Genomic DNA, 13543 nt, shown 5'->3' with positions numbered 1-13543 from the left:
CCAGGCCTCCCGGAAAGCCCAAATCCCCTCACAAGTTTCAAGTCAAGATTTTATTTCGTTTCTTATTAATTCTTACAGGCAGGGCAAAAACTGGGTACGAGCCTCACGGAGACACGGGGTGCTGCCCTCAGCCCTCCAAGAGCGCCAGGACCAGGGCATGGCGGCTGGAAGGGCTGTGTGCGGCCTGAGGAAGCCCGGGAAGGGCAGAATGGCGGCTGCTCCCGTTATCCCGCTCCGCGGTGGCCTCGGACGGAGCTCCGCCCCGGGACCTCCGCTCCGCCCCGGGCCGGCTGCCCCGCCCGGCGGCCGGGCCCTTTCCGCCCACACCCACGCGGTCGCTCGGCAACGGCGGCGCTGCCGGGCCGCGGCGGGAGGCCGAGCGGCCGGCGGGCGGCTGAGGGGGCAGCGCCGGCCGGGGCGACCATCCCAGCGCCGGGCTTGCCATGGCCGAGCGCAGCCTCTGCCTCGGCACGCAGGTAACTTGGCGGGGCTGGGCCGCACGGGCACACACACTCCCCGGCACACAGCCTCCCCCCCCAAACAGCCTCTCACGCTCACCCCAGCACACAGCCTCACACGCACACCTCACACACCCCTACACACATCCCCTCACACCCCCGGGCACACAGCCACACACACACGTCCACACACACGTCCACACACTCCTGTACACACAGCCTTACACACCCCCGCCACACCACCCATACACAGCCTTACACACACCCCCACACCGCCCATACACAGCCTTACACACACCCACACACAGCCCTGTACACAGCCTCACACACACACACACCCCCCTCCGCAAACTGCCTCACTCATCCCTCACACCACCCCGCAAACAGCCTCACACACACCTCACACACCCCTACACATGTCCCCTCACACCCACCAGCACACAGCCACGCACACACATACACACACACACATGTCCACACACCCCTGCACACAGCCTCACACTCCTCCACACCCCTACACACACCCCTGTACACAGCCTTACACACACACACCCACAGCCCTGTACACAGCCTTACACACACACACAGAGCCTCACACGCACATGCACACCCCTGCACACACACACATCCACACGCACCCCTGCACACACACACACACGCAGAGGCTCACATGCACATGCATACACATCCCCTCAGACCCCCCCCGCACACAGCATACACACACATCCACACACACCCCTGCACACAGCCTCACACCCCTACACACACCCCTGTACACAGCCTTACACACACCCCCCCACAGCCCTGTACACAGCCTTACACACACACAGCCTCACACGCACATGCACACCCCTGCACACACACACATCCACACGCACCCCTGCACACAGACACATACACCCACACACACCCCTGCACGCACCCTGGAGCACCCAGATGCATGCCCTGCACAAAGCCTGGCACACACACACACAGCCTGGCACATGCACACGTGCACACACCGTGCACAGTGTTTGTATCTCTCTCCTTCACGCACACACACACCACTCACGTAGCCCCGCACACCCCGCCCCCGCATAAACCCAGGCACACACACACGCAGTGTGCACGTACAGAACTGTGTCTGCCGCCGTCACCTACACATACAGCCAGCCAGCACAGACACACCGCCTGCGAGCATGCACAACCTTGTGTGCACACACACACATACTTACATACACGCCTCCACACCTCAATGTGTGCACACACAGTGCGTCTGTCCCCTTTTGGGGTCCTTCCCGGGTACCTTTCCCAGCCCTTTTCCCCCCACTTTTCCTCCTCCATTTGTTGACTCTAGCTGTTTGCATGCACCCAGGGATCTCTTCCGATCCCGTCTCAGGCCTTAAGCACTAACATCCTTGTTTTCTTTCTTCAGGTCATCTCCCACTTGCTGGCTAGCACCTTTGAGGACCTGTACACTGGAGATGTTTTCGGGGTGGACACGGGGACAAATTGGATCAAGTCCCAAGGAGGAGACGATGTTTTTCATGAGACTTTTACGGAGGAGCTACAGAAGGTACAAGTCAAAACTAAGTCAGGGTTTGGAGCTCTGTTAAGCTTTTATTACTACTTTGTAATTTCTAGGTCTTCTGTAAAATAAAGTAAAATTAAAAGGCAGGGAGGGATCCTAGAACTGGCATTTTAATGGAAATTTACTTGAGCACATTTTCCCAGAGAACCCTTCATAGAAATTAATATTTGCCACATGCTGCTTTTAACTATACATGATATTCTCTGCTCTGGGCAGCTTTTCAGACAGAGTAAAACCAGTAGCCCTTTAAATGCCTGTTCTACTGGCTGACAACTTCTCCCTGTAACTGTCAGTCAGCGTACTAGACTTCCTATCTTGCAATAAAATATTCTCATGTGCTGTATTTTGAAACCAGGTGCTGCAAATATTATTTATATATGCTCACCTTAGTGGTGTGCTATGACACAGGCTAATAGAGGCTATTGCTGGATGACGAGCAACAGGTATTTTCTCCATTTTGTGTCATTATACCCTTTTCGAAGGTTATCAGATGTGAAAAATCTTAAGTTTTGTATTTCGAGTAATTTATGAATATATTGGTGCACACAGTGTATTGAATAATAAATGGGAGTACTTCTGCTTGGATAAGGTTCATTTCAACTGACAGTACATGTCTGTAACATGTATGTTACAGCTGCACTAGGCTCTCTGTATCATAAGAAAAAGGAAAAAAAAAACACCAAACTAGGCACTTTTAGGGCACAATCCATCTGATCCATTTTAGGTAGCAACTTTGGCATGGGGTGGGATCCTACCCTGGATTCCAGTGGAGGGATCCCAGAATGAACAGGACAGGATGAAGCATCTCATTTTAGCTGAGATGCATTCTACCCTTTCTATTTAAAAAATTAAATGGAATTATTCAATTCTATTAAATTAATTATTTAATTTATTAAATGAGCCAAAAGATCAAAGCTTGCTACATAAAAGTTCTACAGAAAGCTGTTAGGCTACACGTACTCTTGAGACCAATATCCATCAGTTTCTCTTGGTGTTGGTCTTGTATGTCTCTGTGCCTCTCCTGTATTCTCTCTAACTTTCATTGATAACTCTTTGAGGCAGGATTTTTCTTTTGAGTTGTGTTTGTAAAGCACTTACCACACTGGGCAGAGTGATCCAAAATATATCAGGAGTGAAGTATCACTATTGGGCTATTTTGGAGTTTTAGAAACCTTCCTAGTAGCTAGGAGGGACCATTCACTTTATATTTAATCCTACACTTCTAGGCAAAATACAGTGCAGTAGCTATTGTCCCAGAGAAGGTGAGAGACACATTTCTCTTGTCCTGAGAGACTCTCATCTTTCACACATTTTTCTTGGGTAATGCTTCTTACCCAGCACAAGTTAAATGATAGGAATGACAGTGTTTTAACAGGCCACTTTATGCTTGTAAAGTAATGATGTTTTACCAGGCTCTCTCTATTTACCTCTCAAAGAAAACATTTATTTGCAAGGAGATCTTTAATCATTTGTGACAGCTCAAATTACAATCATTTCTCTACACTCACCCATGCCTGTGACAGCTTCACGCTGAGTATAAGTGCCGACAGACAGAAGCTGACAGAGTAGAAGAGAACATCATTCAAGCCCAGGATCGAGCAAAAGCTGAAGAAGAAAGAGCCCTAAACGTGCTGAAGGCAGATGCAGGGGGAGATTTCCACAAAATGAGATTGCCAGCAGGTGAGGATTCTGGAAATACTGCCTCTCCCCAGTACATGCTTATGGTATCTGGAGACCAATGCAACGTTTGCCTGAATCCCTGGTAGGACTAAAACTAGACTTGGTGAACTTTTAGTTTGGCTTTATATCAGTAGGGCAACTTTGAAGGATTTTTTGCAGAGATTCAAGTAGAATAACATCTGTTTAGCACTGTAAGAAACTAAACGACCAGGTCATTTTCAAGGTATTAAATTTGCAATTAATGGCCTACCACCTAACTTCATTACAAGCATACACACCTTGATATATAGCAGCCACGAACAGACATTAAATGTTTCTCCAATGGCTGTATAGCTGGGTTTGAACTGAATTTAGAATTGTGGAGATGCATGTCCAAGTCTTGGGATTAAAGTACCAGACCGTTTCTCTATCCAAAACTATTACCTGACAGTGATGAGTTATAAAGACAACATTACTTTGGATTGATGAAGATAGTGTATCTTAAGGGGCTAAGCTTTTGCATTTTTTTTTAGTGTTTTTTTTTTTTTGTTTACTGTTGCAGTGGTGTCCCCTTTTAGGTGGATTGTGGATAATGAACTTCTCAGAAAAAATCATTTGACCTGTCCTGATGATTACATCACTGATAAAATACCTGTCACTAGAGCACCGAAAGGTAACTTTTAAAGCAGAGAATAATTTAGACTTTTTAGAACACTCTATAAGAACTGAAGCATTGGAGGATGTAGCAGATCTGAGTATATTTTTATAGTTTTCTGCCAAAGCAGAAGGGACTCTAGTATTACAAGCATAAAATTCCACTAAAGGGACATTGTCAAAATAAAATTGATAAATTAAAAATTCTCTTCCTCAGGAATTAATGGATTATTGAGTTTAAATGTGCTTAAATATGAAATTTAATGGTGGTCGCACGTTTGTTTACAGTTCTTTACATCTGACACAAAAACTATATTAATTGTGACTGCTCTGCCTCTATTCAATTTCATTAGCACAAAGCTGCAACTACATCTTGTATACAGACAAGGAAAATGGTCACGTTAAAGTAAAAACTATTTTCAGTGAAATAAAATTGTATATATTCTTTATTTTGGATTTAAAATTTTCCAGTTCTGGAAATATATCAGTTTAATTTGCAAATGAAGATCAGTAAGAAAAATCTTTTGGGTGATGTCAAGACCACTTTACTTCTTTTACTCATGTGTGAGCCAAGATGAGAGATTTTAATATCATTAAAAAGAAATTTTTCAGTCAAGTCAAAACAAACATTACAGAGTAATCAATTTAGTCATAAATTCCAAGATTTTTTTTTCCATTGTAATTCCAAAGAAAGCCAAAAATCTAACATCTCAGAGTTTCCTCTGAGGTGGCAATTTTTTTATCTAACTATAGGAGCATGGGACTAGATGGTACATCCTGTTCATGTCAATTTTCTGACTGTCCTAAGTCCGTCATACAGATCTTTTTGTAAACTGAACAGGACACTCGAAGTCCCACTCACTTGTAAGATCAGCATAGCTTTCTGAGAGTAATGTAAGTTTCTTTGTATACAGCTTGTTTAATTGGTATTTCTAAGAGCTTTCTTATTAAAGCACTAAGCTTAATTTGTTAAAAATAAATTATAAATGTAAATTAAATTCTAGAGGATTCAAAGTGTATTTTTACCATCAACAAGACTTAAATACATATACCTGTGCTTAAATAAATGCTTATAATTCATGTTTTTCTCTTATAGAATTAAATTTTTCTTTGAATTGCAGGAAAATCAGAACCTGGCTACATGAAAGAGACATTTAGTTTTAAACAGCATGTTTCTTCAGGCTCACGGGACCAGACGCCTGCAGAGATTGCACGCCTACAGAATATATCTGGTAGTCTGACAAATGTGTCTTTAGGCACGTTAACTCTGCCTTCAACACCAGAATCTAGCCACCAGACTAAAAAGACAAGTAAGGTACATTTTACAGATTTATTTGTTTTAGTCTGTCAGAACTGTAGGGCCTATTGCTGTTCCTGTACCAAAGGGTGAATATCAATGCATTGTTGATTTGGCTCCAGTAATTATTTTATTTGATCTGTTAAGAAAAGAGAAATACAGTATTTCTATATGAATTTTCAATGCTGTATAGCTTTGATTAGACATGTACAGATACCTTTTTCATCATCCTCAAAACTGCTGTGTTTAATTTTGCACCCTGGTCTTTGTTTTTCAAAGAAAACTAGTGCCTCACAGAAGCTAGCCTGGAAAGATAGTATGTGTAAAGCAGAGAGAGAAAGAGAGTGTGCTTCCCTTGCCAGACTTGAGAAAAAACAGAATTACTTGAAGAACCCCCGCTTTTTCCCACCAAATGCTCTTCATGGAGGCAAATCTCTTGTCATTTCTCAAGAAAAGGTGGAACAAACCATAGACAGAAGAAAAGCAGAAGATAATGAAGGGTATGCAGTATATACAGTTTCTTGATTCTGAGCTCGAGCACACAGACAGCTCCACTATAGAACTGCTGTGGATTTGCACATAGATGTTTTGAGCTAAATGTCTGTATGGTCTCTTAGGAAACAAAGTATGTCTGTATGACATTTTGGTTTTGCTAAAAGATACATTTTGCAATTTCTCATTTTATCAGTATTTAAAGAACTAGGCAGTAAGATAATGTCACCTTTTTTCATCTTTCAGTGATACCTCATTAGTTCCTGTGTTTCTTGCCAATCCACCTACTGTTTTGTTTTCTCATTATGAAGTTGGCCAGGTTTATGAGGTGAGAACTTACTTCTTTGTAGAGAGTTCATTCTACCACTGAGAAGCATTATGTCCTGCCATGATCTATGTATTTCACCCAGTCTTTTGGCTTTCTGCAGTTTTTAACAAAAGTCTGAGTTTCTTCTTTATATTGAATTAATGACCCTTTAGCTTCCTTGAAGATGCTCTTTCACAGATGCCACTGACACACTAACCAATGAAAACTAAAAGGGACCCTTTTCAGTCTCTGCTTCGTTTTGGTAGTATCAGATTCAGCCTTTATTGAATAAACTGAGATTTTTTAGCTTGGTTGCGATGATAGATTAGTTACTACTAGCAGAGTACTAGGGAATTGCAAACATTATAATGAGTGATGATAAATACAATGGAGTATTTTCTTTTTAATTGAAGATGACTATAGAGCTGCGGAACATCACTTCAACATGTCATCATGTTAGACTTATCCCTCCCTCTACTTCAGCATTTGCCATTGGGCCAGGTAAGGGTTCTTTTTACTGCCTTTAAGATGTTAACACATAAGAGATCTAATTTATCTGCTCAAACAAAGATTTTTCAGAGACATTCTGTTTGGTTCTGCTATCCATAGTGCTCAGTTCTTTAAAAACTAAAGGCTGACCTATGTCTTCAGGACCATTCACATGAAACTCATAAGCAGATTCAAATGGTCTGATAAGGAATTCAAGAAGATTGACTAACATTAAGATGTTTGTTTGAAATTAGATTGAAATGTATCCATGGAATACCTAGATTGAGTCTTATTCAAAATTCATCTAGGGACAGACATAATTACCACTGAAATCATAATGGGGAGAGGGCAGAAATAACATACTTCAATTGGAGCAAGGAAGATTAGGTCCGACGAAAGTTAAGAAAAACATCTTTCCTATAGAAGGATAGCCAGGCACTGGGATAGGTTGCCTAAGGAGATTGTGATATCTCAGTCGCAACATTGGAGGACTATTTAGAAGAAGTTAGATGCCCCCATGTAAGCCTTGTCTCATGGCAGGGGAAAGCTGGGTAACGTCTCTAGGTTTCTCCTCACTCTGTTTTCTGTAGTTATAAGAAGGATATTTCAGACAAAAAGTCTTCTTTGAGTTCAGTGGAAGATATGCACATACACAGATTGCATTGCAGGTCTTTTGTGGTCATTCGTTTTTATCAGCTTGACTTAGGCAATAAATGGGGAGAGTTTACAGGCACCTTTCCAGAGGGAGATGTGATCATGAATACATATGCCAACTTTGGGAGGTTTTAATTTTTTTAATTCCCTGCATTTTTTTTTTTCCAAGGAAGATTTCCAGGAAAGGGAGGAATGGTTGCTCCTGGGATGACGTGCCAGTATACGGTCCAATTTATTCCTGAATGTCTAGGAGATTATGAAGATTGTATAGTAGTGGAGACTCAAGTATCAGAACCTCTTCTGATCCCGATCCAAGCTAAAAGATCACCTCCAGTGTTAACATGTCAGTAATGTCCAATTCTTAAGCTTCTCTAAAGTTGAATGGACTTTTTTTTTTTCATTTGACTGTCTCCAGTTTTATGTCACAAAACAAATGTGGGCAAACTTGGCAGTGCAGTTTCTACATTTTGATATCTATCTATCTCATTTTCATTCAGAGTAGATTTATGAGTTACTAAAATGTAATCCTGTACAATTTTTCCTCAATTATTTGTTCTTGACACATTAAGGTCATTTTCTTTCACTATATTAGAGTGAGCAGGAGCCGCTTTTTTAGGTTTGTGTCTTGTCGATTCCTGAACTCCTAACTGTAATTACTAATGCTAAATATTAAGGAATTATGATTTAGTTATAAATATTTGATGCTGTTAATTAATATTCATGGCATGTTACATTAATTATATATGGATATGACACATCTGCAGGATTCACCTGTCAGATATCTAGCCTCAACTGTAACAACCAGGATTACTTTTGCAGAAACATGCTTTGATTTTTTGTAAATTCATCTTTCCTGTTACACTGAGCTTTTTTAAAAATCACCTTACTTTTTGTTACCATTCAATAGAGTCTTTACATAGGAAGCACCATTAAAATGTAAGATGAATGTAGAAATATGCAACTCATACTGTTTAACTTTCAAATGGAAAGAATTTGAGGTTTTTTGGGATTGCAGCACCTAGCATATTCATATGCAGTAATGTCTGTAAAGAGTTAAGAAGTAGCCTTCACTGCCTGTGTAGTCTGATTTTCTGTGTGGTTCATTGCAGTGCCTCACATTATAGACTGTGGTTCCTGCCTTGTTGGAGGAATAAAAGTAACGAAGATTTTGTGCAGAAGTGAGGGAATTAGCACTGGGAAGTTCTGTATAATGCCAAAGAAAGCCTGGCCACCTTCTGATTTCAGCGTGAGTGATTAGAAGGGAAATACTGTACACAATATGGTATAGATGCCCTGACATGAAGGCCTTTAATCTAGCCATGGTATATTAGCACAGAAGTCATAAGGCCTTGCTAGGGACATCTGTATTGTCCCATTCCCTCAGGGATTCACATTTATCCTCGAGACCAATCTCCCTGGATGTCCATACCTCCTGCTTGTGCTCTGTCTTGCCTCTGGAAGAAGCTGTCTTGCTCAGTGGTGAGGTAAACTCAGGCATAGATCACGGAAAGGACAACTGGCTTGAACTCTGATCTTACCCTTAAAGCAAATAGAAATGCAATCAGTTCTAGCATTGCTTGAGCTAATTTCCTCCCCCTCCCCACCAAAGATATCACTTACTGACCTTGCTGCACCTGTAGACCCTAGCAGTCCACTCCAGTACTGCTCTGTGTTTAGCTTTCCATCACAAAACAGGGTCTAAGTGATACAGACAAAGAAGATGATAGATGTGAGTGGTAGATTGGCATTTTATGTGCTGGAGAAAAGGTTAATGGGATAGCTGATGTACCAGGTTGTCTCTCCTGAAACACTTTACAGTTCCAACTCAAAGTGAGTCATAAGCATGGAGAAACAGACAGAGCTCCTATGCTCAGGCATAGCTGTTCTTCTGTAAACATGAACGTTAGGGCTTCTGACACTATCATTTGTCTTTCGAGACATCACCTTCCCTCCTGCTTTCACCAACATAATTATAAAGCATGGAGCATTTCTTCTAATTAAGCCATATACTTTTGAGATGTGTGAAAAAAATTACAGTAAGAGGTAGAACAGTGATGTAGTATACTGCCTGGTTTAGGTAACCCTGTATTTTAAAAACAACCACTTGATCAATATAATTTATTAATATTTCTTTTTTTTTCTTTTTTTTTTTCTGTTTTTTTAATACCTTAGGCTGTTGCCACTGATGGTTTTGTGATACAAGATCCTTTTGGGATCAGTCCTGCTGTTTTTGAGCTAGCTCCAGGGCAGAGTACAACAGTAGAGGTTAGTACCAACTGCTATAGAAAGTATTTGTACTTTGCTAAATACATTAGCAAACGATCATTTTAGAAGATCTTGGCTGGACCTTACGAATTTGGGTTTGTGTGAGCAAAAATGCTCAAATCCTTTCGTGCAATTATGCTGGAAGAATCACAATTGTGAGTCTTCCTGGAGAGTCTTTCATTGCATCTTCCAAGTCTTGCTTAGCCACTCAGAGACCAATCAGATATTCCCCATGCAAAGAATCCTGTTAGAGAAAACAGGAGTTGAGGACACAGGAGTCCTTATTTTACTCCAGCTGGGGCATCAAGTCCAAGAAACTTTTCCTTTATAAGCTTACTTGGAAAAAAAGGATATTTTGGGAAAAAAATATTCTTTCATTATAGAGCAGCAGGTACAAATCCTTCACTTATGCTGTGCTTTTTCCTGAAAAAGATCCTGCAGTAGGTATGCATTACTGATTGCCACCACTGCTTTCTCTGATGTGGGCCACATTTTATTATAGCATCACTATGAGGAGAGGAAGAGTAGTATGGAAAGTACGGCCTAGCCTCCAGCCTTTCCTTTTACCAGTACCTCCTGGCTGTTGACAAGAGGAATGGGTCAGGCAGGTGCGGGTAAAGGAGGAACGTTTCTCTTCCTTTCTATCTCCCCAGGCACGTTGCTTCAGCAGGGCCAAGCACATGTGGGAGAGAAGGAGGAGATGGATTTAGCATGGGTTAGGCTTGCAGGCAGTAATGGGTAACAGGCAGAAGAACCATGGCACACATTACACAGAATCACAGAATCAACCAGGTTGGAAGAGACTTCTGGGATCATCGAATCCAACCATTGCCCTGACACCACCCTGTCAACTAGATCATGGCACTAAGTGCCACGTCCAGTCTTTCTTAAACACATCCAGGGATGGTGACTCCACCACCTCCCTGAGCAGCCCATTCCAATGTCTAATAACCCTTTCTGAAAAGAAATTCTTCCTAATGTCCAACCTGAACCTCCCCTGGCGAAGCTTGAGGCTGTGTCCTCTTGTCCTATCGCTAGTTGCCCGGGAGAAGAGGCCAACTCCAACTTCACTACAACCTCCCTTCAGGTAGTTGTAGACTGCAATAAGGTCACCTCTGAGCCTCCTCTTCTCCAGGCTAAGGTTTTGGCCCCTGAACCATTTTTGTTGAGGTGGAGCTCAGGAAGGCCACAGCAGCTGGCCCTGCTCACACTGTTGTAGCTTGACAGGCAGCAGTGGCGTTGCTCAGTAACTGACTGAGGGCAGATCTGATTCTGGGGTGCAATTCATGCAACTAACCCAGTAGACTGCCCGTATCTCCAGTGACTACAAAGACAGCCTCTGGTGACCAACCAGATAGACACATGTAGTGACCCAGAAAACACCTATTTCTTTGTGGTCTTAAGGGAATGTGGCACTGTCTGTTTCTTGTAAATGTAAGATTTAATTACTAATCACTAGAACTGTCCTTTAGTGAACATTTATGAATTGAAGTTTATTACTTCCTGGAGAGAATTCAGTTGCAGACATTGCTATTTCACTTCTCTCTTTCAGGTAGTGTTTTTCCCTTCTTCTCCAGAAGTCTCACAGGAAACATACACCATCGTTTGGGACAATCGCCAAGTCAGTGATGTTACAGTCACAGGTTTGTTTCTAACACCTTTCACAGATTGTGTTTCTAACACTGTAGATATTAAAATAACGTGAGTGGTGGTTGATGGCTTGAAGTGATGGTAAGATTTTATGTCATTGGATTAAGCAAATACTTTGTCCCCTGATGGTGTTAAATGCTAAGGATTTTTTTTATTATTATTATTACTGTTCCATCCCAGTGCATGAAATACATGGGATTCAGAAAGCACTGAGCTCATAACCCACTGCAGCCAAAACTCCAAATGTAAAATGTCATCAAGTAGCAGAAAAGAACACCTGTAGTCAGGCATGATTAATTTCCTAGGCTTTTGTATCAATAAGATATATATCACAAACTATAAAACATCAGTTTCAACAGGGCAGAAATACATTCGGGTGTGAAGCAAATCTGGGGTACATCTTGGATTAGGGTATTCAGGAGAGATAGGCAGTCTTTGGATTAGCTAATGAAACCAGTTGAAATTCTTGTAAATGTTAGTGCTTGTCCTGTAATGTAATTGTGAGTGCTATAATATTAGGCTTGACTTGTACTCTATGTAATGACTTTATTACAGGTATTTCTTTTGGATTTTTTTAGTAGTGCATTTGCTGCTTGTTTTTATTTTAATATACTGCTCAAAACATCTGGGAGCCACATTATAAACCATTGCAAACACCCTGCTCACTTCAGTGAAACAATGCTGTGGCCACTGAAATCCAAATCTGTTAAATTCATGAAGAGAAGATCTCTATTGATATATGTTGATCAACAAATAACATCAGGAAAATATTGTACAATTAACACGTTGGAGTTCTGAAACTTGAGGAAACACCAGATATAATCAATAATGGCCGTTGCTGGCACTTGCTGTTAATGAGTAATATGAACAATGTTAATAGCCAGACAGTAAACAGTAATACCTACTTATTTCTTCAAGGACTTGGACAGCTGGTAGCTCTGGAGCTTTTGTTCGTCACGGGTGGAGAAAGCAAACCTGAACCCAGTGAAGTTACTGATGTAACAGCACGGCATCTCATACAATTTGACCCCCAAAACCCACACACCACCGAGGAGAAGAAACTGGTTATAAGAAATTCTACGTACGTAGCTGCTATTAATAGAATAATGCTCTGCAGTCTGAACATACTGGTAGGGATCTCATTTGTGATACCATACTCTCTCAAGCTGGAGAAACTTTCATGCACTTGATAACCTTTGTGCAGAAGCCTTGCTTCTTTTTGTGCCATTGTTTAGTAATTAAGGTTCAAGGATAAGCTTGTAAGAGCAGGAACGTTATATATAGATGAAACACTATGGCAATGATTAGCCATACCATTAGGTTCATACAAGGCCAAGGTCAATATATTTGCCTCAGTATGGATAAATCTACAACTCAAAGAGATTCATAAATATGGATAGTTGCAGGAAATATTTAACAGGGTCATCCAGATGAGGTTTATCTAACTTTACATGTCTACAATGTATACTTCTGCAACTGAGCTAAGCAGCCTGTACTCTTTTCCTTTCATAGTGCAGGGAAATAGATGCTTCTAAGGATCTAATGCATAGATGCTTCTAAGGATGCAATTCTGACTGTAGACATCTCCCATAGAACAAGACATAACGTATCCTGGATCTCCACTGATTAAAATGGGAGCCCAATGTAACTAGCTCATATTAACACTTTCACATGATTTTTAACGTTGAGTCCTAATAGATTTAAATATAAACTCTATTTTAAAGTTAAGGAATATGTCCCTACATACAATTACATTGTACTGAACAAGTGGCACTCTGATTTTGCTCAGAATCAGTCAGGCAATAATAGAAGAACAGTAAGGTGCATGCCTGCAGTAGTTAGAGGCTACAGACCATCAAAGCAGTGAGGAGGTCAGTGCTGGTTTTAGATACATTAATGTAAATTGCAACTTGCTACAGTGAATTTCTGGAAGTTTGTTCTGTGGCCTGGAAACCACGCATGCATAATGCCAGAACAGAATGCTGTGTGCGTATAGAAAGTGTGATTCAGTGAAGTGGATACTGTAAACTGACGGAGGATGTGACTAT

The 13543-nt window shown here is 41.5% G+C and overlaps 1 protein-coding gene across 1 annotated transcript in view; it reads left to right on the top strand.

Annotated features, from left to right (window-relative positions):
- Positions 1-443: 443 nt before the first annotated feature.
- DLEC1 (DLEC1 cilia and flagella associated protein) overlaps positions 444-13543 on the top strand; it is a 42130-nt gene continuing 29030 nt past the window's right edge. The window contains exons 1-13 of the mRNA XM_068405628.1: positions 444-476; positions 1873-2013; positions 3552-3708; positions 4250-4360; positions 5463-5656; positions 5918-6138; positions 6377-6458; positions 6851-6938; positions 7750-7923; positions 8690-8826; positions 9753-9845; positions 11398-11488; positions 12414-12576. Of these exons, the coding sequence (XP_068261729.1) occupies positions 444-476; positions 1873-2013; positions 3552-3708; positions 4250-4360; positions 5463-5656; positions 5918-6138; positions 6377-6458; positions 6851-6938; positions 7750-7923; positions 8690-8826; positions 9753-9845; positions 11398-11488; positions 12414-12576 (1685 nt within the window). The remainder of the gene's footprint in view (positions 477-1872; positions 2014-3551; positions 3709-4249; positions 4361-5462; positions 5657-5917; positions 6139-6376; positions 6459-6850; positions 6939-7749; positions 7924-8689; positions 8827-9752; positions 9846-11397; positions 11489-12413; positions 12577-13543) is intronic.

Source organism: Nyctibius grandis, chromosome 7 (assembly GCF_013368605.1).
Source record: "Nyctibius grandis isolate bNycGra1 chromosome 7, bNycGra1.pri, whole genome shotgun sequence".
NCBI lineage: Eukaryota > Metazoa > Chordata > Aves > Nyctibiiformes > Nyctibiidae > Nyctibius > Nyctibius grandis.
This window is presented reverse-complemented; position numbering and strand designations above follow the sequence as displayed.